The sequence below is a fragment of the Haliaeetus leucocephalus genome, unplaced genomic scaffold (genome assembly GCF_000737465.1).
Source record: "Haliaeetus leucocephalus isolate CR32 unplaced genomic scaffold, Haliaeetus_leucocephalus-4.0 Scaffold207, whole genome shotgun sequence".
Lineage (NCBI taxonomy): Eukaryota > Metazoa > Chordata > Aves > Accipitriformes > Accipitridae > Haliaeetus > Haliaeetus leucocephalus.
In genome coordinates this window covers 635,665-660,212 of record NW_010972643.1, presented here as the reverse complement: position 1 = coordinate 660,212, position 24,548 = coordinate 635,665, and the positions used below count along the sequence as shown (strand labels likewise).

Below are 24,548 nucleotides of genomic sequence, written 5' to 3'. Positions count from 1 at the left end.
AATATTTGGTGCTAGAGTATCTGATTCCATGTTGTTGAGTGTATATACAGAAGTGCTGTATGCTGTAAACATGAATAGCATGGTTGTTTTGAATCGCATACTGTTTTCGAATATTCTAACCTTTCACAGACATTTAGAGCATGAAAATTTGCCTTTCAGGTATATGTTCTATTTACTCACTCTGCAATCATTTCTTCTTCTGTCTTTCACTAACCCTATTTATGTATGCAAAGCATAGGTTTTCAATTCACAGATGCATGTTGATTTTAAATCTTTTATCACATCGTGTGCTGTTGAATGATTGACATAGATCACTTGCGCATTTGAGCTGCTAACATTCACAGCATTCCTCCAGGCCTGGTAAGTACATGTTTTTATGCTTATTATGCATTCAAAATCAAAAGAAAATTTAAAATATACAGTCTGAAAATAGTGATAGCTTTTCTTTTATATTCCTTTTTAGGTGAATAAAGTCATTGCTGGTGTCATTGACCAAACGACTGGAGAAGTCCTTTCAGTCTTTCAGTCTATTTTAAAAGGTTTTATTGACTATGACACTGGAATTAGATTGCTTGAGAATCAGCTGATCCTTTCTGGAATCATTTCTCCAGAATTAGGAGTATGTTATGATTTGGAAGAAGCTAAAGCTCATGCCTTAATTGATGAGCAGACTCTGTTACAGTTGCAGGAATTAAGTAATGCAAAGAAGCTTATTTCAGAATCATCATTATCAAATCTACCAGTTGTATCAGCTTTAGAACAAAGTCTAATTTCAGAACCTTTGGCTATTAAAATTCTCGAGAATCAGCTTTCAAGTGGGCACTTGATTTTGCCATCTACTGGAGAAAACCTGACTTTGCAGAATGCTTTCCAGAGAAACCTGATTTCTCCAACATTATATACAAAGCTTCTAGAAAGACAAGACACATGTAAAGATCTCATAGACCCCAACTGTGCTGAGAAGATTTCCCTTGAACAGATAGTTCATAGAAGCGTAATACATGAAGAAACAGGCTTAAGACTCCTACCTGTGAAACCACAAGAAAAAGGTAGAATCACGTTGAAATGTGGAAGGAAGGTAACTATTTTGAGGGCAGCCCATGAAGGACTCATCGATCGGGAAACAATGTTTAGGCTGCTGGGTGCTCAGTTAATGTCTGGAGGTATAATTGACCCTGACTCAGGGAAGCGAATGACTGTGGAAGAGGCCATGAGACAAGGGATGATAGATCAGGACACTGCTTGTGGGATCCTCACACATCAGGTTCAGACTGGTGGAATTCTTTGTCCAAATTCAGGAAAACGCTTGACTGTTGATGAAGCTGTTCAATGCAACTTGATATCATCTACCAGTGCACTGCTGGTGTTAGAAGCACAGAGAGGCTTTGTTGGACTAATTTGGCCTCACACTGGTGAAATATTCCCCATATCAACTTCGTTGCACCAAGAGATGATAACAAATGAGTTGGCATTCAAAATACTAAATGATAGACAGAAGATAGCTGCGCTTTACATTCCAGAAACTTGTGAAATAGTCAGTCTAGATAAGGCTGCACAATCAGGAATGATAGACATCAATACTGTATCTGTTTTGACCAATGTGACCTTACCAGATAAAATGCCCAATGTAGGAGAATTAGAGTCCCCTTGTAAAAATGCTGCAAAATGGTTATCGATGTATGAACTCCTGCCATCTGCATTTCATGACTGCGAGGAGGAACATGAAGATTCTGGCACAGAAGGCCCTGTATGTCATAATTTAGATCAAGCTAAGAAATTATTCATATCTTATCTGATGGTGAACAGTTATATGGATGCAAACACTGGAGGAAGACTTCTATTATATGATGGACAACTGCAAGAAGCCATCAATATGTTGCTGGAAGGTGATGGTGCTGCGTACAATACCGATGTGTCAGAAATGGAGTTCAATAAGAAACACATAAGCTTGAAAGGAATTAACCTAAAGTCAGCTGGCAGTGTCCACTTTAATAAAGTCACAGGCAGTGGTCAGGGTGATCTTTCAGGTGCTGAGAATACTTCTAATAACAGGAAATTAAATCAGTTTGAAGATTTGGGGAATTACATATCTTTACAGGGAGCAGATCTCCATGTGTGTAGACCAGATATTTGCAATGCTATTGGTACTGAGCAATCAGAATATCCACGTGAGATGTTGCTAACTAACCCTACAGAACTTAGAAATGTAGTAAGTAGCACTCAAAATTCCATGAACAGAAATGCACTCAGAGGTCTTCCGGGGGTTTCTGAGTGGACAGAACAGTGTAAGCATAACAGTCAGAAGGCGAATTCAGGAAATGTTGAAGGATGTCTTCCAAATGACTCAAATCTGAATCTTATTTCAGAAAAAGAGATAGAAGAGATTTATATGGCAGACAGTTTGGGTACTGAAAACAGGAATGATAAAACCTTACAGAATACCTTGAGTGTGAATGATTTGTCAGATAATGAAACCTGGAGAGAGCTGGAAAGGTGCCCAAAATACGAGCCTCACATATTGCAAGCTGACACTAGCAGAATGATACTGGATAGCAGCAAGAAAGATGATTTTCAGAGAAGTCTTGGTTCATCCATCAGTGCAGATACTGAATATAGACTTCCAGAAGAATTGGTTAGTCAATGTGGTGACACACTACAGTTTGAAGATAATGAATATAGTGAGCAACCTCTATGGGACTACACTGATGTACATAACAGGCCATCCCTAGAGGAATATCTTTATGTACATGGCAGGCCGTTCTTGGAAGATTGTATTGATTTGCAGAGTAAACTGTGTCTAGAAGACAATGGAGATATGCACTGCAGGCCTTTATTGGATGGCGATACTGTTATAGATGATGGACCACCTGTGAGGGACAGTAACAGCACAGCACAAAGGCTAACAGTAGAAGAAAGCAATCTTACGTTCAACAAGTTACCGCTGTGTGACAGTAGTTCTGACTCATCAGTAGAAGGGAGTGATGGCATCCCACAGTTTGAAAGTAACTGCTTGCAGCATGAATGTGGTGAGGTAGCCTCTGAAGATGACAGCTCTCAGTTTGATGATGATGACAATGATGCCTATGAAACACCTCAGGCTGATGATGATGGCAGCGATGTCTATGATACTCCACAAATTGATGATGATGATGATGATGATTCCTATGACACTCCTCAAGGTGATGATTGTTTTGATACCTTGCAGCTGGGGGATGATGATACATCAGTGCCAGAATTGTCTGGAACATCAGTTGCATTAGGTTTTCTAGAGGAAAGAGGTGGTCTAATAACCCTGAGAGAAGAGACCAGCTCTTTTCAAGAATTTGCAACTAATGCTGGAGAGAGTGTCTATGTAAATCTGACAGGGCTACCTGAGAGCATAAATACAGCTTCTGCTGAAACTATGGAAAGAAACCCTGAGGAGGAAGAGGAAAGAACAGGGAGCTTTGGAGAGAAGGAGCAAAAATTACCAGTTACTCTGGAGAGTGAAGGAAGAAAGGAGGGAGGCCTTAGTTCTTCATGGAAGATGTACAAAGCAGAAGTACAAGACAGAAAGGAGGAAGATGAAGTGAAAGTGGAAGGTGACTCCTGTGAGGATGAATCTGAGGGTACACAGGAGGAGGAAGATTATGAGGAGGATTATGATAATTACGATGACTCTGATACTGATTCTGACAGTGATGAAGAAATGGATATTTTTTATTCACATCATCAATGTATAAACAAAGGTGACCAGCTGTTAATTTCCTTAGGAGACATAGAAAATAGCAATGAAAATAATCAGAATATTGATGACTGTTGCTATTCTTTAGGCCACAAGACAGGATATACTTTGCAATTCCAGTCTAACCATGAAAATGGAGAACTATCCTCAGGAAAATGTGAATCTGCGTCAGATGTTTCTGAGGAAAGATATGTTGGTCTTACATGTACAAGTGAAGAAGACCGACAGCAGGAAACAGAAGATGTATATGGGACTTGTGTCAAAAGTAAACACAGGTCACAAGATACTACTGAGCCTGTTCAGTCTGAAAATACCTTTGACACTAAATGGACATCCTGTAAGAGTGAAGAAAATAATAAAAAACAGCTTAAGGTTCCAAGTTCTCAGCTTCTTGATGATACTGTGACATCTGATGTTAGTGTAACAGCCTTCTTAATTACAAAGCAAGCTACTGATGATGATGAAAGTACTCAGACAAATTTGCTTCTCTCAGAATGCTTTATTGATAGCATGAATAAAAATAATAATACCACGCCAATGTTACATTCAAATCATAGGCAAAGACAGAGAGAAGCAGGATTTGCAGAGGAAAATGTATTAAATAATATGGCTGGTATGGAACAATTAAAGGAAAGTTCATCCCAAATGGACAATAAATTCCTTATGGATATGCCTTATGTGGGTGATGGTGATAGTTCACTTAGTGACCAAGTACATCCAGTCACCAGTTGGAAGCATGGTCAAATAGGAAGCAGTTTTGAAATTCTTACAGAAAACAAAAATAGAGTAAATGTTATGGAGGAATGTGGTATCATGGGGCCAAGTAAAAGTCCCATTCAGATGGAAAGCCTTGGGGAAATATTTGATGCATCAGTAATTAAAGCTGATAGAGAAACTCCTATTTCAAGTAAAGAAAAAGTAAATGTAGATCAAGCTTTGCTTGACATTGGAGGTGGTGCGAAGTCAGATGAATTTAAGAGAGATTTTAACATTTCCACTTCTTTAAAACAATATACAACAGACATAAAAGAAGGTGGCTGTTCAGAATTGGATAAAACTGAATCCTGTTACTCTGAGAACAGGCAAAAAGGGAAAAAGAGTATACAGAATGAAAAGGATTCTCTGCTAAATACAGAAGAAATGCATTCAAGTGAATTTAACACTTACTCTTTCTCCCCAACTGATACAGTGAAACCAAAGGAAATTAGCATAACTAAAGAAACAGGGAGAGTTACCTGTCAAAATACTGAAAATGTTCTTAAAAACGTTTCAGAAAACAAAAGCAGCAATGGTAGTGAATTTTCCCCAATAAAAGCAGATGCTTTAGGAGGTATTGAGGATGCCAAAGAATCGGGGGATGGGAGTGAAGTGCTATCTTCTGGGAGTCATACCGATACCACTGATGTTTCTTCTGCAATTCTGAGCAGCATAGGGGCTGACTTGAATTCTGGTGCCCAGAAAGAACATGAGATGCTGAAAAACAAAAAGGGAGAAAATATCACGGCCAGAGAGACTTCTTCCCTTGGAAATGGTTTCAAAAAACAAATGTCCATGCAGTCATTGCAAAAGGAAATGGGACCCTGCAAAGATTTTCAAGTAAGGGAAGGTATTTCACAATCACCAGAAATGTCTGACACGCTAATGGAAGACTTAAAGAATGTACTACAAAGGAAATTGAAAATGGAACATGTTTACTGCAAGCAGGAGGGTGAACCCCTAAGTTACTCTGATACCAAAGTTTTAATGCAAAATTTACTTACAATGGTTAGAAGCACCCAGCTTGGGAGTGACAAGTCTAGTGGGTCAAATCTCAAGCAAATAAGAAATGCTGTTAGAGCTGCATTAATGGTTACCACACCACGTACAGAGCCGAAGGACAGTGATGCTGTTTCATTGCTTTGGCCTGATTGCAGAAGTCCCGATCTTCTTCGTGATATTCTGAAGCAGGAATCCTGCAAGCAAAAGATGGCTGATCCAGATGAAAGGAAGAGTGAAACAGAAGTGAAAGGTCCTGTTCCAAAACTTAGTACTTCTGAACTTCTGGAGATTTTTCAAATCTCACCTGGAGATGAAAGTACAAGCAAGTTAGAGGAGCTGATAAGTGGTTTGCTTTCAAGCTCACAGGTTGCTGGTATCATCACAGAACATGAGGGTAAAGGCAAAGTAGATGGGCTTTGTACTCTTTTCTCAACAGAACAGTCGGGGGTTGGATCAGAAATTGCTAAAGAGAAAACATTGGCAAATGATGCAGCCGTTGCTTGGAAAAGTGAGCAGGAGCATTGGAAGACAGAGAGCCTGTCCAAAGACTTTACTGAGCCCATTTTCAAAACAAAAGAAGCAGTCCTGGGAGACACCCCCATTAGCACGGTAAGTAGCAACAGCTGGTATCTGCTACATGTCCTGTGTTAAAGGAATTGAATGAATGCTTCCGAGTGTCAGAAAGAATAATTACTGAAAAAATGGTTGAAAAATTAAATGATAAATTTAAAATAAATTATAATTAAAAAAAATTACTTTTATTGCTTATTTTCAAGTCTGTCAGTTTGGAAAACCTTTTCGTACTGTTAAAACTCATTTTCAGGTTAATGGAGTACAGCAATGTTTAAAGCTAATAGAGAAAATGCAAGGACATTTGGCAGTGCTTCAAGATATGAAAAGCCACCTAGATAACCAACAGCCTATTAGTAACAACCTGGAAATACTAAAAGATGAACTGGAACAGCTAGAGGTAAGTAAAGTGTTCTTTATGCTTGTACTTCAGTGATGGGTGCTAGGAAAAGCCCTTAAATTAAAAAAAAAGAGAGATTTCAAATATAATTAAAGTAATTCAGATTTAAATCTTTCTTGCCCAGTAACTTAATGCATTTGATGTATATTCTCTTTATAGTCATTTGAATCAGGACTGGCTACCTTTACAATTATCCTAAAAAAGGACATGAAGTTGACAGAAGAGTTTTTCAAGTTTTGTAACAGGGATATTCCTGAAGAGAAACTTAAAGAGCTAAAGATAAGCTATGACTATTTGCAGGAAGCATTTTTGGTGGTCTGTGATGCGTCTTCAAAACGAGCAAAACAAATAGTCTGTGCTGTTGACTCAGAAATGGTATGTTTTTATCAGTGTATGTTTTTACCTTGGTTTTCTTCAAGGTAATTTGACTGCAAAGAAGGAATTTGGTTTTGCTTTGTTCTGTTTTGTCTTAATATAAAAATACATGTATGATTCTATTTAATATGATAGAAAATGTGACTAGATGCCAAGGGCGTAACTAAATATACAACTTTCCTTTCTAGTCTAAGCTTGCAGTGTTACACCAGCAACTCCTAAGCAAACTGCAGAGATTTTCAGACTGGATCACAGAATACAGTAAAATTGTGAATGACTTCACAGTGAATACTAATGATATAGAAGAGATGAAGAAAAGTTTACAGCTATTTAAAGTAAGTATCCTTTATGGCAGTTGTCAGTGCTTCTGACAAATGTTGCTACTTATTGTGAATTATTAGCTAGATTTTGTATACCTGCTCATTAACCTCTATCGCTTAGACAGAGAGCTAGAACTAATTACTTAAGAAGATAACTACTTGATAATCCAGTAAAACAATCATGTTGATTTGCTTTTTCTCTTGAAAAAAATTTTGATAGAGTTTGGCTTACTGAGAAAGCTATTGGTTCTGCTTACATTTGTTGCAATAAATCTGAACCTTTTTGGAAATCTAATTTATAATACAAATATTTCAGTGATTAAAATTGGATCTTTATGCTTAAGGTCCAGAATCTTTACTGAAGTTTAACTACCTTCAGAATCAATTATACGTGAGAACAGAAGATGGGGAAAGACAAAAAGCCTCTTCATTGCACACTCCATGAAATGAGTCATGAAAAACAAATCAGATCAAATTTTTAGGAAAGTTCATACCCTTCTGTATGTATGAATGATAAAAATGACATTATTTTACTGTGCTTTAATAGGTTTCCAGTATGCATGGTAATGTCATAGGGGCTGCACAGTGCATAACTATGGGCAGAATTTGCCACACTACTGGAAATGGGGGTTCTCACTGTGGAGTTAAGAATAGAAATGCTTTCAAGTAAATATTTTAATATTTCTGAGTCTTCAGGCCTAGAAGCTGGAAACATTAAACCTAATCTGCCATAAATCTTCCAGAGTTGAAGGTCAGTCAGTTTTCAGACATCCATGAGAGAGCAAGGAAATAGAGATGTTCACGGTCATCTCATTTATTACTTGGACATGGACTGTCCCAGAGGCAAACCATGCACAAATTCAAATGTTGTATCTGAATGTGTCAGAATGATTCTGACACAGAGTTTTGATTTGCTGTGGCTGAACTGTCTCCCAAAAGCATTTTGGAACAGGGGCTAAGAAAAGAGGGTAGCGATACTTGTGTTTTATTTGTACCAAATTTGTCTTCATTGCTAGTCATTTCCTTCTCTTCATTTACAGAACAGTGCTGCAGAGCTCAGCTGTAAAAAAATGCAACTGGAGTCCACTGCATTTGATGTTCAGTTCTTCGTTTCTGAACACGCTCAAGATCTTTCTCCTAATCAGAGCAAACAGCTGCTGAGGCTCTTAAATACCACCCAGAAATCTTTTCAGGAAGTACAGGAAGCACTAATATCTCAAGTGGAAAGTTCAGAGACTCAGTTACAGGCAGCACAAGAGCTGGGTGATCAGAAGGTTTGCTTTTCTGTGTAAATGTGTGCTGAGTGTTTCTGTCTATGGATGAGGAGTTTTAATACCAGCATGCAGTATTAAGTATATTCCTATCTTCTCATGTTTTTACTACAGATACATTCATAGTTCTACAAAGATGGTATTGATCAAGTTTGGTGAATTGCCATTTTTGTCTTTCCTTGGTACAGTCACAGAAACAGCATATTAGATTATGGACAGATGCAGTTTTATGCATTAGGATCTGTACAGCCTGAAGTGACCAGGTCTGCTCTTTCTAGCAATGAGAGAAGTTTACTTGAGGTTTCTCACAGGTGTTGTTTGTTTAGTAGCTATATCAGTAATTAAATGAAGCAGTGAACTCTTCTGGCTGCAGCTGTATTGATCAGTGAATTTACTACCACACCATTGCTAATCACTTCTGTCTTGCTGAAGATTTTCTTTTCTTTTCATTTGCCAGGTTGTCTGCTTCTGTGATCTTTTTTCTAGGTCTTTATAGTCAAAGAACCAGATTTGTTTAAATCCCTGCTACCATGGTTTGACTGAGACAGGTTAGAGGGACAAACATATGAGTAAATCAGCTGTGATATTTGCAATTGTAGCCATGGGCACTGGGAAAGCTATGAGTCAGGTTGGGACAGTTACCTTTTCAGCTGGCAGGGCTGCAGTTGGCAAGCATTAGCAGCCTTTGTAGAGCCAAAGGAGGCTGATAAGATGCTGCAGTGTAACTGCATTTCCTCTTCTCTCACAGAAGCACTGTTAAGACTGAGAATCACCACCTCAGCCCCAAGTTTATGTGTAATGAAAGGTGTTTTAGCATTCTGAAGACTTTGTATTATTTTGCTATTCTGAGAATGTATCTTTCCACCGTACTTTGTGAAAGAAACGTAAAATTGAGTAAAGGAAAGGTACAGGTAATTTTTCTAGGACTTAGTAACAATAATGAGCTTGCATGTTTTGTTCTTTTTTACTGCTTAAAAAGTCAACATTTTCTACTCGGGTAACATGCATACCAACAAGAGCTAACTCAGGATCACAACTAACCTCTGTTTTGATATCCTTTTTTCAGAATTAATAGTGTTTATCACAGGTTTCAAGCAGATAAGAGACTGGATTTTCACTCCTGTCGTTTGGAGATGTCATCTTTCACATATGTGCATGGCCAGACTTCTATTGGGCAATTCCATCAAACATGGTCTCTTTTACTTACAACATATTTGAGGTCTACCCATAACTTCTCTATGTTCATCTTGCTCTTTGTACCACTGCTATCATGTTTACAGCATACTTTTAAAATGATCGCTTTGCAATATTGATGTTCAAAGGTAATTCCTATTAGAGTGTCTGTTAGTTCCTGAAGTGAGGATGGTTTTGTTTTATTGTTCAATTGTACTTGGCTCTAATATAGGATGTGGCTGAACGGCAGCAGGAATGCAAAGAGAAACTCCAGGAAATCTGTGATTTGCTTACACAGACTGAAAATCGACTCATCGGACAGCAAGAGTCTCTTGTTATTGGAGACAGCAAGGCTGAGCTAGAACAATACCAGACCAAACAGGAGGTATGCACAATTCTAGTCAGATAAGTTAAAGAAGACGTGAGTACAGAGGAGAGTGACTAGACTCTTTTGTTGACTAACAAGACTTGTCATGTGAAAGGAGAGTAAAATAGATTTGTTTGACCTACCAAAAGTAAAGGCTTAATGGTGTGAATTTAAACTGCTGCCCATGAATACACTGCAGTACGTGGCAGTGGGAAAAAACCTTTCAAACTAGGAGACTCTAGAATAGCGAATATGTACTAGACATTTCAAGAAGCACTCGTGGAGCAGGCATGAAATTTGTTCTATATTAGCTTAAGATTGTTCGTGTCAAATGTGATAAAGTCACGCTTGTTTATTATGCTAAAATAATTTAACCAGCTTTTTAACTGGTATCAGGGAGCACTTATTCCTCTTCACAGTATTTTGAAGAATTTTGCTGCAAGGCTTTTTCTTGTCTGAGGCTTTCCATGGCCTCTCTCTTGTTTTGGTTTGAATTCTGTTTTTTCTAGTGTTGCTTGCAATCTCCTTGGTGTCCTTGTGTAACAGAGGCCTTTCAGTTTGTTCGCTTCCCTATTGAGACCTTGCTTTTCAGCTGTACCCTGTCATCTGTAAGCTTTTACTCTGTCCTGACTAATACTAACTGAGTTTATGATAGTTAAAGGACTGAAGGACTTGGTACTCTTCTTTTTCCTCCTTCTCCTAGTAGTAGTTTGCTATACTGTAGACCTCCATATCAGGTTTAGTAATCTAGAAGGCAGAAATTTCCTTATTCATCTTGCCTTGCTTTACTTATCTTGGAAGTAACACATCTGGTTTGTTGAAGTTCTCCTTACAGTCAGTGGAGAGATACAGACACTCTGGGGGTACCTCTTAATATTGCTTACCTGTCTTAAGAAATTGTGACCTACATGGGGTACCCATGGGAGTGAAGAACTGATATAACATTTTCTTCTTTTTTTTCCATCAGCTGTTTGTGACTGCCTAGCAGACTAGTTGTTATTTGCTGACTGATTTCTTGTAGACACTATTGTAGAAGTGAGTCTCAGGAGGGGAATGGGGGCTTAAAAAAGGTCTTTCACAGATCAAGTCAGAGCTTTCTTCCTCAGCAAGCTGTTTGAAAGGGAGCACACAGATCTTTGTCAGAGAATCTTGTTTTGATACAGTGTCCCCAGGAAAATCATTCTAACATACTTGCTGAAGCGTTAAAATAAGCTGCAGTTTTAGCTGCCAAACTATATTCTATAATTGCTGCAAAATCTGTAGTGTAGAATGAGAATCAAATGTTTTGTCCTGCAGCTTCAAGAGTGTTATACTGCATATAAAGGAAAAAAGCTTCATTGTTTCAGTAACTGGGTGAATGTATTCAACAGCATAATTATTGTTGTAATTAAAGCTCCCCTCATAACTGGGAGGCAGATTTTTTTATCTGACTCTATCATAGGACTAGGCAAACTGCTTTGGATAAACTATAACTAAATATCTGTCCTCTATGAAATTTAATGGCCTTATTTCAGTCTCCAAAGCATGTTTATTATGATCAATTACAATTAAAGAAAAATATTCTTAAGGCCTTTTTGGCCTGAACAAAACCAAGAAATATGGGAATACTTCCACCTGGGAAAGATGACTACAATTTTCTAGCTTTTATTCAGTCCCCTTATTTTCCGCAGCTTTCTGTTAGAGTAGTAATGGAACAGAATTTGTCAGGAGACTGACCTTACTAACTACAGTGTAGCAGATTTACTTTATCTCTTGATATCTAAAAAATAAGATATATTTTCTTCTGTGTACATGGAAATACAATATTTGAGCTGATAAACAAAACAAAAAAAAATAGTGGCCTCAGCCTGAATAGGAGTGTAAGCCAACAGACTTGCAATTTTTTTAAAAAAAAAAGGCAGATTGAGCTACAGCAACAATGTCAGATATTGAATTGATTTTTTTTTTTTTTAAATAATCCTATCTGCAATTCAGTAATGTATCATGCGCTCTCCCAAGTTACAAAAGACCAGTGTGGTGCTTACCCCTAGGTCAGAGAGGGTTCCAATAAAGTTAATTGGAAAGATCTGGTGAATAATTTGCTTACTCCTATTTGCTTTCTTTTTTCTCAAAAGGAGATACAAAAAGACATGAGAATGAGCGCCCAGACACTGGCAGAGATTGTGAAAAATACTGAAAACTTCTTGAAAGAGAATGGAGAAAAGTTGTCACAAGAAGACAAGACTATACTTGAACAGAAGCTGAATGAAGCTAAGACAAAGTGTTTGGTCCTTAGCCAGAAGGCAGAAGAGTCCAAAAAAGAACTGGATAGAGCTATGACAACAGCAATTAAGCAGGAAACAGAAAAGGTTTTTAGGCAACCATTTCATACCTTTATTCAAACTTTTTCATGTCTTATGGGGTTAGTCTTGCAACTTACCACTTAGTGGTGGGTTGACCCTGGCTGGACACCAGGTGCCCACCAAAGCCGCTCTATCACTCCCCTCCTCAGCTGGACAGGGGAGAGAAAATATAACGAAAGGCTCGTGGGTCAAGATAAGGACAGGGTGAGATTACTCAGCAATTACCATCACCGGCAAAACAGACTTCACTTGGGGAAATTAGTTTAATTTTTTACCAATCCAATTGGAGTAGGATAATGAGAAATAAAACCAAATCTTAAAAACACCTTGCCCCCACCCCTCCCTCCTTCCTGGCTTAACTCCACTCCTGGTTTTCTGTACCTTGCAGAGGGACGGGGAATGGGGGTTGGGGTCAGTTCCTCACACCATGTCTCTACCGCTCCTTCCTCCTCAGGGGGAGGACTCCTCACTCTTCCCCTGCTCCACCATGGGGTCCCTCCCATGGGAGACAGTCCTTCACAAACTTCTCCAATGTGAGTCCTTCCCCCAGGCTGCAGTTCTTCACAAAGTGCTCCAGCGTGGGTCCCCTCCACGGGCTGCAGTCCTTCAGGCACAGACTGCTCCAGCGTGGGTCCCCCGCGGGGTCACAAGTCCTGCCAGCAAACCTGCTCCAGCGTGGGCTTCTCTCTCCATGGGGCCACAGGTCCTGCCAGGAGCCTGCTCCAGCGCGGGCTTCCCACCGGGTCACAGCCTCCTTTGGGAACCCACCTGCGTGGGGTCCTCCCCGGGCTGCAGGTGGAGATCTGCTCCCCCATGGACCTCCCTGGGCTGGGGGGGACACAGCCTGCCTCACCATGGTCTTCCCCACGGGCTGCAGGGGAATCTCTGCTCCGGTGCCTGGAGCACCTCCTCCTCCTCCTCCTCCTTCACTGACCTGGGGGTCTGCAGGGTTGTTTCTCTCACATATTCTCACTTTTCTCTCTGGCTGCCGTTGAGCAGGTTTTTTTCCCCTTAAATCTGTTCTCCCAGAGGTGTTCCCATCATCACTGATGGGCTCGGCCTTGGCCAGTGGCGGGTCCGTCTTGGAGCCAACTGGTATTGGCTCTGTTGGACATGGGGGAAGCTTCTAGCAGCTTCTCACAGAAGCCACCCCTGTAACACCCCACTACCAAAACCTTGCCACGCAAACCCAATATATATTGATACACTAGAGAGAGATTAAAATCATATTTCATTTGGGTGACTAATAACCTGTTTTCTGGTTTCTTTTCTTTATAAAAGAAACAGCAACTTATATGTCAATCAAAAATTTTGTTTAATGTTAATGTATTTTAAATGGTCTGTTTGCATATGCTATTTTGTAGTGCTTAAAGACGATTTCTAAACTGACACTGTGAAATTTCAATGTAGGTTGCAGCCATAGAACAGCTGGAAGAAAGTAAAAATACAATAGAAAATCTCTTGGATTGGTTATCAAATGTGGATAAAGAAGCGGAGCACAGCCGGAAATTTAAGCAGGCGATAGAACAGAATGGAACACACTTTGAAGAGGGAGATCTGAAGGCTTTGGAAGGAGACGAGGATGATGTCAATGGTAATCTGCTGGAAATTCAGCAAGACATTGAAACTCAGGTGGATGGGCTAGTAAAAAGCACAGAAGATAATCTGAACCAGCAGTATCAGAAAGTCAAGGTACTGTTACTAGGTTTATTCAACATTTAGGTGCTAAGTGTATCAGTTCTCATTCAACATGAAGGAATTCAATCTCACCCTTTCTGTCATAGACTTTGGAACAGGCATTAGGAAGTAAGTGGTACACAGTGGTAGGAATTGCAGTAGTTAGAATGTATTGCAAATTTGTCACTTTTTTGCTCTTACTATGGTTGTTTCCTGCAAAATAAGAAAAAGGACGTATTGTACAAGGTAAATGTTAAGAATCCTGATGGTGAGTCTATTCTTAATTTTTATCGTGAGAAACTAATGCAGGTAAGTAAACTGCAAAAAGCAGCAACATAAATTCATACACTTTATGTGACTTTTTCAAAAATCTTTGTAATAGCCAACTGATTCAACCCCCTGCAATTCCCTGTGAACACTGATTACCAATAGCTGCAAATAATAGTTTGCTGAAATCACAATCTTCATTCCCTGTAACTTAACACATGGGCAAAGCACTGTTTGAAGGCTTCAGAAGGATGAGTTACATAAAACTACAGCGCAGCATTTTAAAAATAGATTTTCCAGATAAGACAATTGGAAGCATTTAAAATAATAAGAACTCAGTTTTATGGCTTGTCTTGACTTATAGTTGAGCAACCAAAAACATTTAAGTGTGGTTTGATGGACATGTTGATGAAAATTATTATGCCGATAGCTGATACCATTTCCTTATTAAAAAAAACCCTAAGAAAATCAGATCGTTTGTTTTTGTGAACATGGCAGTTTTACTTCCACTTTTTTGACAGTTCTTTTCTGCACCTAATGCCTACAGGATTGTTGTCCACTGTACTCATGGAAGAAAAGCATAGCAGTCTATTTTACATAGCTATTTTATGTGGGAGTAGAAGACCTTCAAGAATGGAGTTTTTTTGAAAGAATATGTTCGAATGATGGGGGGTTTTGGCATACAGTTCTGTTTCCTGTGACTTAACGATTTTTTAATGAGATTCAGACAATTTACATGCATAGAATGTGTCTTGATTTTTAATGTCAGAAGGACCTATTTTATGACCAAGTATATTTGATAAGAAGCACTGCTCTTGAAATTGAAAAATGAAATTTAAAAAATTGGATAATAATGTTTGTTCACTCAATGTAAGAAGAAAGTATCTCTATGCTTTTTAATATTTGATGCTTTCACTCCTTTTGGTCTGTTTGTCTGAAACAGTAGCTACAATATGTGTACCAGGAAATGGAACTGTTTTGGTTTGGAAAGTTGACTACCTTTGAATGCTTTATTTGATAAATCCTATTTTCAGTCAGGGAATTAGGAAAATTTTGATTACACTAAGCATGCTACCCTAAATGTTAATTAATATGCAAATAATTTTTATTAGGAAAAAAATTAAAGAGATTGATAATGTCTAGTTTTACTATACAGAGTTGTCTTTTAGAAGTACAAGGGGAAGTGTTTGTGTGATGAATATACCCTAGTATTTCCAAGTTCCAGCGATATTTGAAGACTCATTTGGTTGTGGCCTGCATATCTGGCTAAAATTACCATTGGACGTTTCGTAAAATTTTGAAACTGCGTAGAAGTATGATGACCAGGAGTCATGCTTTCACTTAGATTACTCACAGAATGTTTTTAAAATAAATAATACAAAAATGAGAAAAGCTTTTTATTGTTTTGATGGACTTTATTTCACTCGTTGTTTCCAAGGAACCATCTGAGAAGGTGATAGTCTTAATTTATTCTTTTTTTTTCTTGTAGGCCCAACATGAGAAAATTATTTCACAGCAGCAGGCGGTCATAATAGCAACACAGTCTGCTCAGGCACTGCTTGAGAAACAAGGACACTACCTTTCCCCTGAAGAAAAAGACAAGATGCAAAGGAACATGAAAGAGCTGAAGGCTCAGTATGAGACTGCTTTAGCTGAGTCAGAACGGAAAATGAAATTAACTCATTCTCTAAGAGAAGAACTTGAGAAATTTGAGGCAGATTATAGTGAATTTGAAACCTGGCTGCAGCAAGCAGAACAAGAACTTGATAATTTGGAGGCAGGTGCTTCTGACTTCAGTGGTGTTATGGTCAAACTGAAAAGGCAAAAGAGTTTTTCAGAAGATGTTATATCTCATAAAGGTGATTTACGGTATATTACAATATCTGGCCAAAGAGTTTTAGATGCTGCAAGGTCATGTAGCAAAAGAGATGGTGTGAAGGTTGACAAAGATGGTGTCGATACTTCGGCTACATATGCTGAAGTGCAAAATAAACTGGATAGTGCTTCAGATCGTTTCAAATCTCTCTATACTAAGGTAAGTTTTACTTATACTGAGTAGGTAAGGCTACGATAATTGATTTGGCAGTTTGTATAAAAAAGGGTTAGCTGATGAAACAAATACTCTGGGAAGTTGCAAATTCTTTGTTTCTTAAAGTTAGATAACAGAACAAGATGCTTTTCTAGAAGATCTGCTTTAGTCAAGTGCCAGACTATTTAAGGTCTGTATGGATGAAATTTTTTACCTTGTGTTATAAAGGAGAAGTAAGACCAGATTTCTTCATTGTTCTTTCCAGCCTTAAACAAACTCTTTGAGTTTATGACAGTACAGGATGTCTGAGTAACATTTTGGGGTGGAAAGAACTTCTAATACTTTTAGATGGATAACATTTCTTTATGTTCCTTGCGTTATTTCCCACACCTGCTTATTTACTTGGCTTCCTACTAATGAAATGAATATAGAAAGAGTGAGCCTATGCCAAGATTAACATTGAAAATTTCAATTTTATTTGTATCCTGAAATAGTTTGTCCCAATGTGACCTTTGCTGTCAGCACTAAGAATGCAAGGACGTAATGATTTGAGGATAGCAATTCTTTTCCACTACTCTGCCAAATAAAAATTTTATCCTTAACAATCTGAGATGTCTAACTAATGGGCAACTAGCAGTGCAAAACCCTCCATGTATCTTAGAGAGGGAAGATAATCCAGTTCTCTGTGCCAGGTTCACTTCTGGAATCTGTCTGGTAGAACTAGACAAACATCACCAACTGGTCTTGCATGCCAACTTTCCAGCTGTTTTCAAAAAAACAGTAAAGTGGTGTTCAATATTGATAATATTCTGGAATTGTAAACTTCTGAGGTAATTATTAATTGAACCATTTAAGAGACAGTTATTGTCAGTATCCTTTGCCTATGCCTTTTCATAATTTTCTAAGATCATCGGTTCAGACTCCTTAGTAGAGCTTCAGTGTCCACTGATACAGTGTTGGTCTGCAGCAGTTGCCATCTTTGGGAATTTTCATCTCTTTAACGTTTTCTTGCTCAGAAATGTAAATTCTGTAAAGACATGGATTTGATTACTTGATTACAAAAACAGTGTAAAGCCTGTTCTCTCAGTTTGTGAAGAAGGCTCTCCACTTACAGAAGCTCATTTCATTTTCCAGCTTAACTTATATGAACAGTGAAGCTAAAAGCTTGTATTAACAGGTTAGATTTCCTGCAGTTGATTTATTGGATTAGTTTGAGTGTGAGTGTAAAGATTTCATCAGAAACTTTTCAGAGAGCTTAGTTCTATGCACATAAAAATCCTATGCCAGCAGCTTGATTTGTGGTCTCAGATTTGTCAGCTTGCCAATTCAATCCTTTCTATATATATATATTTAGCACAGACATAATAGACATGCTCTAAATATTTGACTATAAATATGCAGAGCAAAGTAGACTTTTCTTATTAAATCAAGTCTTGAAAGACAGACTTAAAATGGAGATCTTCCCCAATTTCTAAGTGAGATCTTCCAGGTTATAAAAGGGTTTGTAGTAACCTTTTTGCCTTTTGTAAAAGCTTCTTGCTTTTAATAAATATTTATATTGCCTTTTTTTTTAATATATATATTCACACACACACATATGACTTCATACGCTTATATGTTGAAGGTATCTTAATATGTCTGTTCTTAGTTAACTGGTTATGTAAATGAGTGCATTCTATGTTTGCCCACTTGATGGAGCCCAAGTACCATGTGTAAATACTACAATACAGCGTATGGAAGGTTCAGAATATAAATATTTACAGTAACTGTTTATAAATATTATTACTTGATACAATCAGATTTTGTTTGTGAAATCATCTCCAAAAAGTCTGGAAGAGTTCCACTGACCTTTTTATGTGACAACGCACTGTATACATTTGGGGGCATGATAACATATAAGACTAATAGGATCTTTGGTCAGATGACATTCTTAAGTGACCAAACCAAAGCATATGTGCAATACCGAGCCATATCACTTTGATTCACTGTGCAGATAAGGTATTTATGAAAGCAATACTCTGCTGTCTGTATTTTTATGAACATACACGTATCTTCTGATTTTTTGGAAAATTTCTAGCTTCCACTAGCTACATTTTTGGTGTCAGAGTGCTGATAAAGAATCTTTACGTTGATCGATCAAAAAGTATTCCTAAAGCTTTTCCTATTCTAGTACAATGGGTTAGATTCCAGTTTCCCACCTGCATCAGTGTATTGATCCTAAATCACGCTTGAGGAGCACAAACTGGGAAGACCTGCATAGCCTGTCCAGCTGTCATGCCTTAGTTCAGAAATGAGTTAGACAGTGGAATGATATCAGGAAAAAATCATGCAGTACTTCAGGAAGGAAAGTATGACCTTGAGATTGGTGTGAAATGCAGCACACAGTTTAATGCCTGGGTATTTTCTTGTTTGTTTTCTACTCTTTCAGTGTAGCATCCTTGGAAATAACCTTAAAGACTTGGTGGATAAATACCAGCATTATGAAGATGCCTCATCTGGACTTCTTTCAGGTCTCCAGGCTTCTGAAATAGCTGTGAACAAACAACTATCAGAGCCAATTGCAGTGGATCCCAAAAATCTCCAGAGACAGCTAGAAGAAACCAAGGTGAAAGGTTTAAAAAGCAGAATTACTTTTGTCCTAAAAGGAAGTGCTTTTTGTCTGAAAACCAGGATAACAATATAATCCGAGTGGCTGCAGGCCAAATTCTTGCCTTGCACGTGGGCATGCAACTTTTATAGTTCTGAAATTCAGCTATCCAGAGTGTTACCTGCAAAGCACTAGGGTGAAAAAGAATGGGGGACCAAGATGCCATTAGCAGTGGTGAAAGCACGATGGGTTTCATATCACTTAGCAAATGATAGGGTGAAATCTAGAAAGTTTTTGAACTAAGAAAGGATTTAGCGATTATAGTTTGCTATCAGAGGAGGGCTTGGGACTAAGCTCCTGACAGAGACCATTTGCTGTTTGTTGTCTGTGACTCTTGTTTTTTTCTGTTCACATTTGTGTGTTACTGCATTATGAAAGGGATCATACTGGATAAGCAGTGTGATGTGACTAGTCTGTTTCCCTGCTTCAGCTGGATCCAGTACTGCCCTGCAGAAAGCGAATATAACATAATTTGGGTTGCAGTATTTTGTTTCTTTTTTTTTTTTTTTCCGCCACTGAAGGAGTAACTCACAACTTTATGTTAAGTCCTAGTAGAGGCAAGACAGGTTAGTGATGAAGATTGTGAAGGTAAAACTCAGGTTAGCTGCATAAAATATAGGTTTACAGAAGGCTTTAAGAACCCCAAGTATAAGGTGAGTTATATAAAGTCTCATACAGTCTGTCATCTTTGAACTGAGTCTTATATTTTCATAAACATTCAGTCATCTATACTATAACTAATATGCAAGATTATTTTTCAGTGAGCAAGGTTATTGGTTGGGCATTTCCTTGCTGTTTTGTCTGTGCTATGAGGGGTATTAGTGGAGGTCTGATATGTTTACTGTTGACAAATGATAGTCAACAGCTCTTGGAAATTACATGTTTTAACCATTTCCCTTACATCAGCCTAAGTAGTAGTTATCTTTACCACATGGTATCTTTCAAATCTGCTACTGGAATTGCCCAGCACTTTGGTGTGTGACACATCAGAGGAGGCGAATCACAGCGATGTTTTAAGACAGCAAAATTAAAAGTGTAAATTTTGAACTCCTAACAGTGGAACATTTTAGGTACGTTTGTGCTTCCATGCACTAGAAAAGTAGGAATAACACCAATTACAATTTGAGGCTTCATTTAAACTTTTTGTTCCTTATGCCAAAACGAATTATATTCTGTATAATGCCAATTTTCATGCAAGTAATACAAAAGGAGTGAGTACTGGGGTTCTTTTATAAAACGCCTACATGGATTACTTGCCACACAAAAGAGCACTCAATGAATATGAGCTGGGAAGAAAGGAGGGGGTACAATGTGTCAAAAGATTCAAAGGAAGAGAAAAATAAGGAGGCTGAAGAAAGCAAGCCAATTAATGAAAGCAAAACAAAGAGTATTTTTGAAGAAGTCAGGTGTTGCAAGTTAAAGCTGTCCCTTGTAGCCAACACATGCAGCTGATAATCCAGCTAGACACAGACCTTAGCAGCATGGTGGGGTCTAATCTTTTTATGGGGATTAACTGTTCTTCAGAATATTCTTCAGTGCCTCTGGCATCAGCTTGCTTGCTTTCTGTCAGCATACAAGGTTTTCTGGTATGTCTTTTTTTCTTCCCTGCCCCACCTACTATATTTCTCTAGTGTAAGGAAAATTCCTCTTCAGGTCTATCTGAGTTTTATTGTGTCAAGTGGGTCAGCAAGACATACTATGTTCTGGCATACTGTTGTGCTCTGGATACCAGTGCTGAATGCACTGACATGACTTCTTTGTCCTGGTAGGGCAGATAGGATTACTTTTTGAGTCATCTGTTCATTGAGATAGTGTGTATCAAAAAATAAATGAGCAGTCCCTACATTTTGGACTTGTATAAAGTTCAAGTGAATCCAAGCAAACATACGTCATATATAGTAGCACAGAGGCCTGAAATAATTTAAAGACTGTTCACCCTAAAGTACTTTTATACACTGGAGAAAGCCCCTTTCAGAAGTTGATTCAGCCTTCCTGTCTTTCTCTGTTGACTCTGGAGCAAGTCATGGCTGGGCAAGTCTCTAAACCTGTGTTCCTTGGTTAGATGGACAAACTTAGGCAAAATTCAGTGACACGAGCTCCAGGAGGTTCCTCAACTGTGAACGCCATGATATTGTTTCAAGCTGTTCCTGTTTACACCACAATATCAGCCTGATCCTTTGTCAATGAAACTGATGGTGAATGTGTAACTACTGCTGATGACTGCATGTTTTTCCCCCTGAATTGTTCTCTGGTGCTGAGTTGGAAAATAAACATATTTTTCTTTTGGGTAGTATTGAGTCTGTACAAGTGGACTTTAAAAACAGTTAATCAAAAGACACATTTTGAAGTTACATGCAAGAAATCAGTTGAGTCAGAGAAGTATTGTAAAACAGAAGATAAAAAAGATGGTGAAGAAACTAAAACAAGGGCCAGAAGGTCAACAGCAGTCACAGCCACTGGTGAAGATTTTTCTTAAGGAGAAGTCACAAATTTAGTTAGTTTATTCACAGCACTAAGTTTAGGTTGTGTGACATATCTCAAGACTTGCATGTGTAACTATTAGCTGTATTGAAAAGCGTAACTGATAATTGTGGAATTTTACAGGTTCTTCAGGGACAAGTGTCTAACCACCAAATTGCTGTAGAAAAACTGAAAAAAGCTGCTGAAGTGTTATTGGATACAAGGGGAGAGTTAACACAAGACAAAGATGAGATTCAGAAAACACTGGGTAAAATGTTTACTTTTCTTAATACCTCTTTTTATTGCTTGTGGCTGCATGCAGGTACCAAAAGAGACAAAATACAGTTTCCACATTCTTGTGTCACTGTTCAAGTCCATGTTTTGTTGAGTCATAAGCTATTACAGCACAGTAGCTTCATTGTTGGTCTGTCTCCTACGTTGATCCATACACTTTTCACTTAAAAGCTGTCATTTGATTTTTGACTTTTTTTTTTCAGAAATAGGGATTGTGTTTAATTCCCACATTGCAGATGGGCATGCTAAACAGAGGTGGTGATTTGCTGAGGATCATAAATTCTCCAGTGGAAACGAGCATGTTCATGTGCAAGGAACATGACTCCAGCTATCTGAAGGTCTCTGCTCCAGCGCCTGGAGCACCTCTTCCTCCTCTTTCTTGTCTGACCTTGATGTCTGCAGGGCTGTTTTTCACACCTTCTTTTCCTTTACTTCTCAGTCCCAGGCAGCATTTTCCCCTTTCTTAAACACGTTTTCCCAGAGGCACCACCAGCTTGGCTGAGGGGCTCCACTGTGCCCTGTGGTGGGTCAGCTGGAGCTGGCTGGAACTGTCTGCGTCTGCATGGGGCAGTCCCTGGCATCTTCTCACAGAGGCCAAAACCCTTGCCACTTCAAAAAGCTTACCACCTACACCCAATACTCTTTCCTGTCAGTTGTGAGAAGTAGCACAGCATGACATTCACCAGTGTCTGAAGTTTGAAGACTCTCTATGTGTATCACACAACTATCTTTTACTGGAATCCCATAAGTAACTTGCAGAGCAACAAAATAAAACAACTGTGGGCTTGCCTCTTTGGAGTGGGTGATGAAACTCCATGGGAGGAACATGGAACTTGTAACTAACTTTCAGAGGCTTATCCCGAATGTGTTGAGGGTCTAATGAAGAACCATCTGGAAGAACCTTTCAGCTCTAACAATAACATAAGAGACATAATTGTAGAAGAACTGTCTTAATATCTGCTATTTTATTTCTTGGGAAAAGTCAACAGCTGTCATAAGCTAGAGCTGCATGGGAACCAGCTTCTAAAAGCTGGGGAGTACAGCTGTAAGCTGCTCCCTCATTTCCCTTGTCCTGTGGGCTTCTTGGCTCTATTTGAAGATTTTGCTTGTGTGTTTTTACTGAATAAAGCTGATGGTTTTGCTTCGTTCTAATGTAAGCAATTTTTGACTCACACTCACCTGGTAAGAACTGGTAAAATGAGTTAAAAGCTTAGTTTGGCTCAAGGAAAAAATTGAAATATATTTTCTCTTTATCAGATGATATTGTGGAGAGGTATGACAATTTATCCAAGTCTGTGAATGAAAGGAATGAGAAGCTCCAAATAACTCTGACACGATCCCTAAGTGTGCAGGATGGTTTGGATGAAATGCTGGATTGGATGGAAGGAGTTGAAAAGAGTCTTGAAGAACAAGATCAAGTGCCTTTGAATTCTGCTGCTATTCAGGATATTATTAGTAAAAGCATTGTAAGTAGCATTCTCTGAAAGAAGAAACATTTGTTTGATAATTCAGATTTCAAGAAAGAATTAAAATCTTAGTTTGGCACCTTTAATGGATTCAAAATACTTAATAAAGAGGACCGTTGCGTGAAGTGAAACTGCACATAAGGATTTTTGTAGCTGAAATAATCTACACTGATGGTCTAGCTGTACTGATTTGTTGCTTCATATGGTGGATCAGTTTCGCTTCTTAAAATTTAGTTATAAGCAATACTATATATTGTATATGTATTGCTGTAAGCAATAGTTCTTGCTTTTTTCAGATGCTAGAACAAGACATCATGGGTCGCCAAAGCAGTATAAACACTATGAATGAAAAAGTGAAGAAGTTCACGGAAACAGCAGATCCATCCACTGCATCCACACTGCAAGCTAAAATGAGTGAACTTGCAGGACGGTTTTCTGAAGCAGGTAACAAGCATAAAGAGAAGCTTATGAAAATGGAGGAGTTGAAGACTAAAGTGGAGTTATTTGAAGGTCTTTCAGAAAAACTTCAGTCATTTCTAGATGAGAAAAACCAGGCCCTCAGTGAGACGGAGGCACCAAGAAAGGATGTTAGTGAAGTGTCTCAGTATATACAGGTACTATACCATTCCATTTGTATATATTGTGCATTTCTAGTCTAACTCATCTAAGTGATTGAACAATAAATAAGGCATGCTTGTTTCCCAACTTTGGTCGGTTAGCTAAAATCAAGAATTTAATTTTGAACAAGTGATTGTAAAGTCTAATATGAAGAATGTAACCCTATTTTGCAGGAAGCTAGTGTAGAATTGGCACAACATAAGAAGGATCTGGAAGTTTTGCAGCAGCTTCTTGAAGAACTTTCATTCCATGCTCTTCCTGGAGATAAAGCATTGGTATTAGAAAAAGTAAATGCTTTGTCAAAGAAATTCAGAGAGGTAGAGGAGACTGTAAAGGAAAAGTAAGTTGAATAATTAAAGTGTTTCTGCTTTGGCTAATAATACAGTGTGAACGTGGTGATGACTGCTATCTTCTTGCATGCGATCTCAAGAGATTGCAGTTAACCACAGAGTAGACACGTTTTTTATTTTAAAAATGAGATTCTATTTGGAAATGCATCTGTAGTTAGTCTGTCTGGTTCAAGAGCTCTAATGTGGGCTGTAAAAGCAAGTGACTTTTCAAATTTTTTGACATTCCCAGGAGTCCTGTCAGTTCTAAGCAAACTCTACTTCTCCCCTTCTCTGATAGAATATAAATTGATGCTTGTGCAAATTGCTTTAGAGTACCATTTGGAATCAGGCTGCAAAGGAAAACTGGAGAAATTATTAGAGCTTCCATATAAGTTACCTGTACAGCAAGACTAGATTTTCCACATTCTGCTCATATCCATAAAATTAGTTTTTGTGACTCT

The 24,548-nt window shown here is 38.3% G+C and overlaps 1 protein-coding gene across 3 annotated transcripts in view; it reads left to right on the top strand.

Moving 5' to 3' along the window:
- The window catches only part of DST (dystonin), a 306,520-nt gene that overhangs the window by 191,312 nt on the left and 90,660 nt on the right, over window positions 1-24,548 (top strand). For all 3 annotated transcript variants that reach the window (XM_010566374.1, XM_010566375.1, XM_010566376.1), the window contains 9 exons: window positions 9,824-9,976; window positions 12,073-12,306; window positions 13,711-13,992; window positions 15,734-16,279; window positions 18,702-18,878; window positions 21,525-21,648; window positions 22,932-23,140; window positions 23,437-23,754; window positions 23,932-24,098. In XM_010566374.1, the coding sequence (XP_010564676.1) occupies window positions 9,824-9,976; window positions 12,073-12,306; window positions 13,711-13,992; window positions 15,734-16,279; window positions 18,702-18,878; window positions 21,525-21,648; window positions 22,932-23,140; window positions 23,437-23,754; window positions 23,932-24,098 (2,210 nt within the window). The remainder of the gene's footprint in view (window positions 1-9,823; window positions 9,977-12,072; window positions 12,307-13,710; window positions 13,993-15,733; window positions 16,280-18,701; window positions 18,879-21,524; window positions 21,649-22,931; window positions 23,141-23,436; window positions 23,755-23,931; window positions 24,099-24,548) is intronic.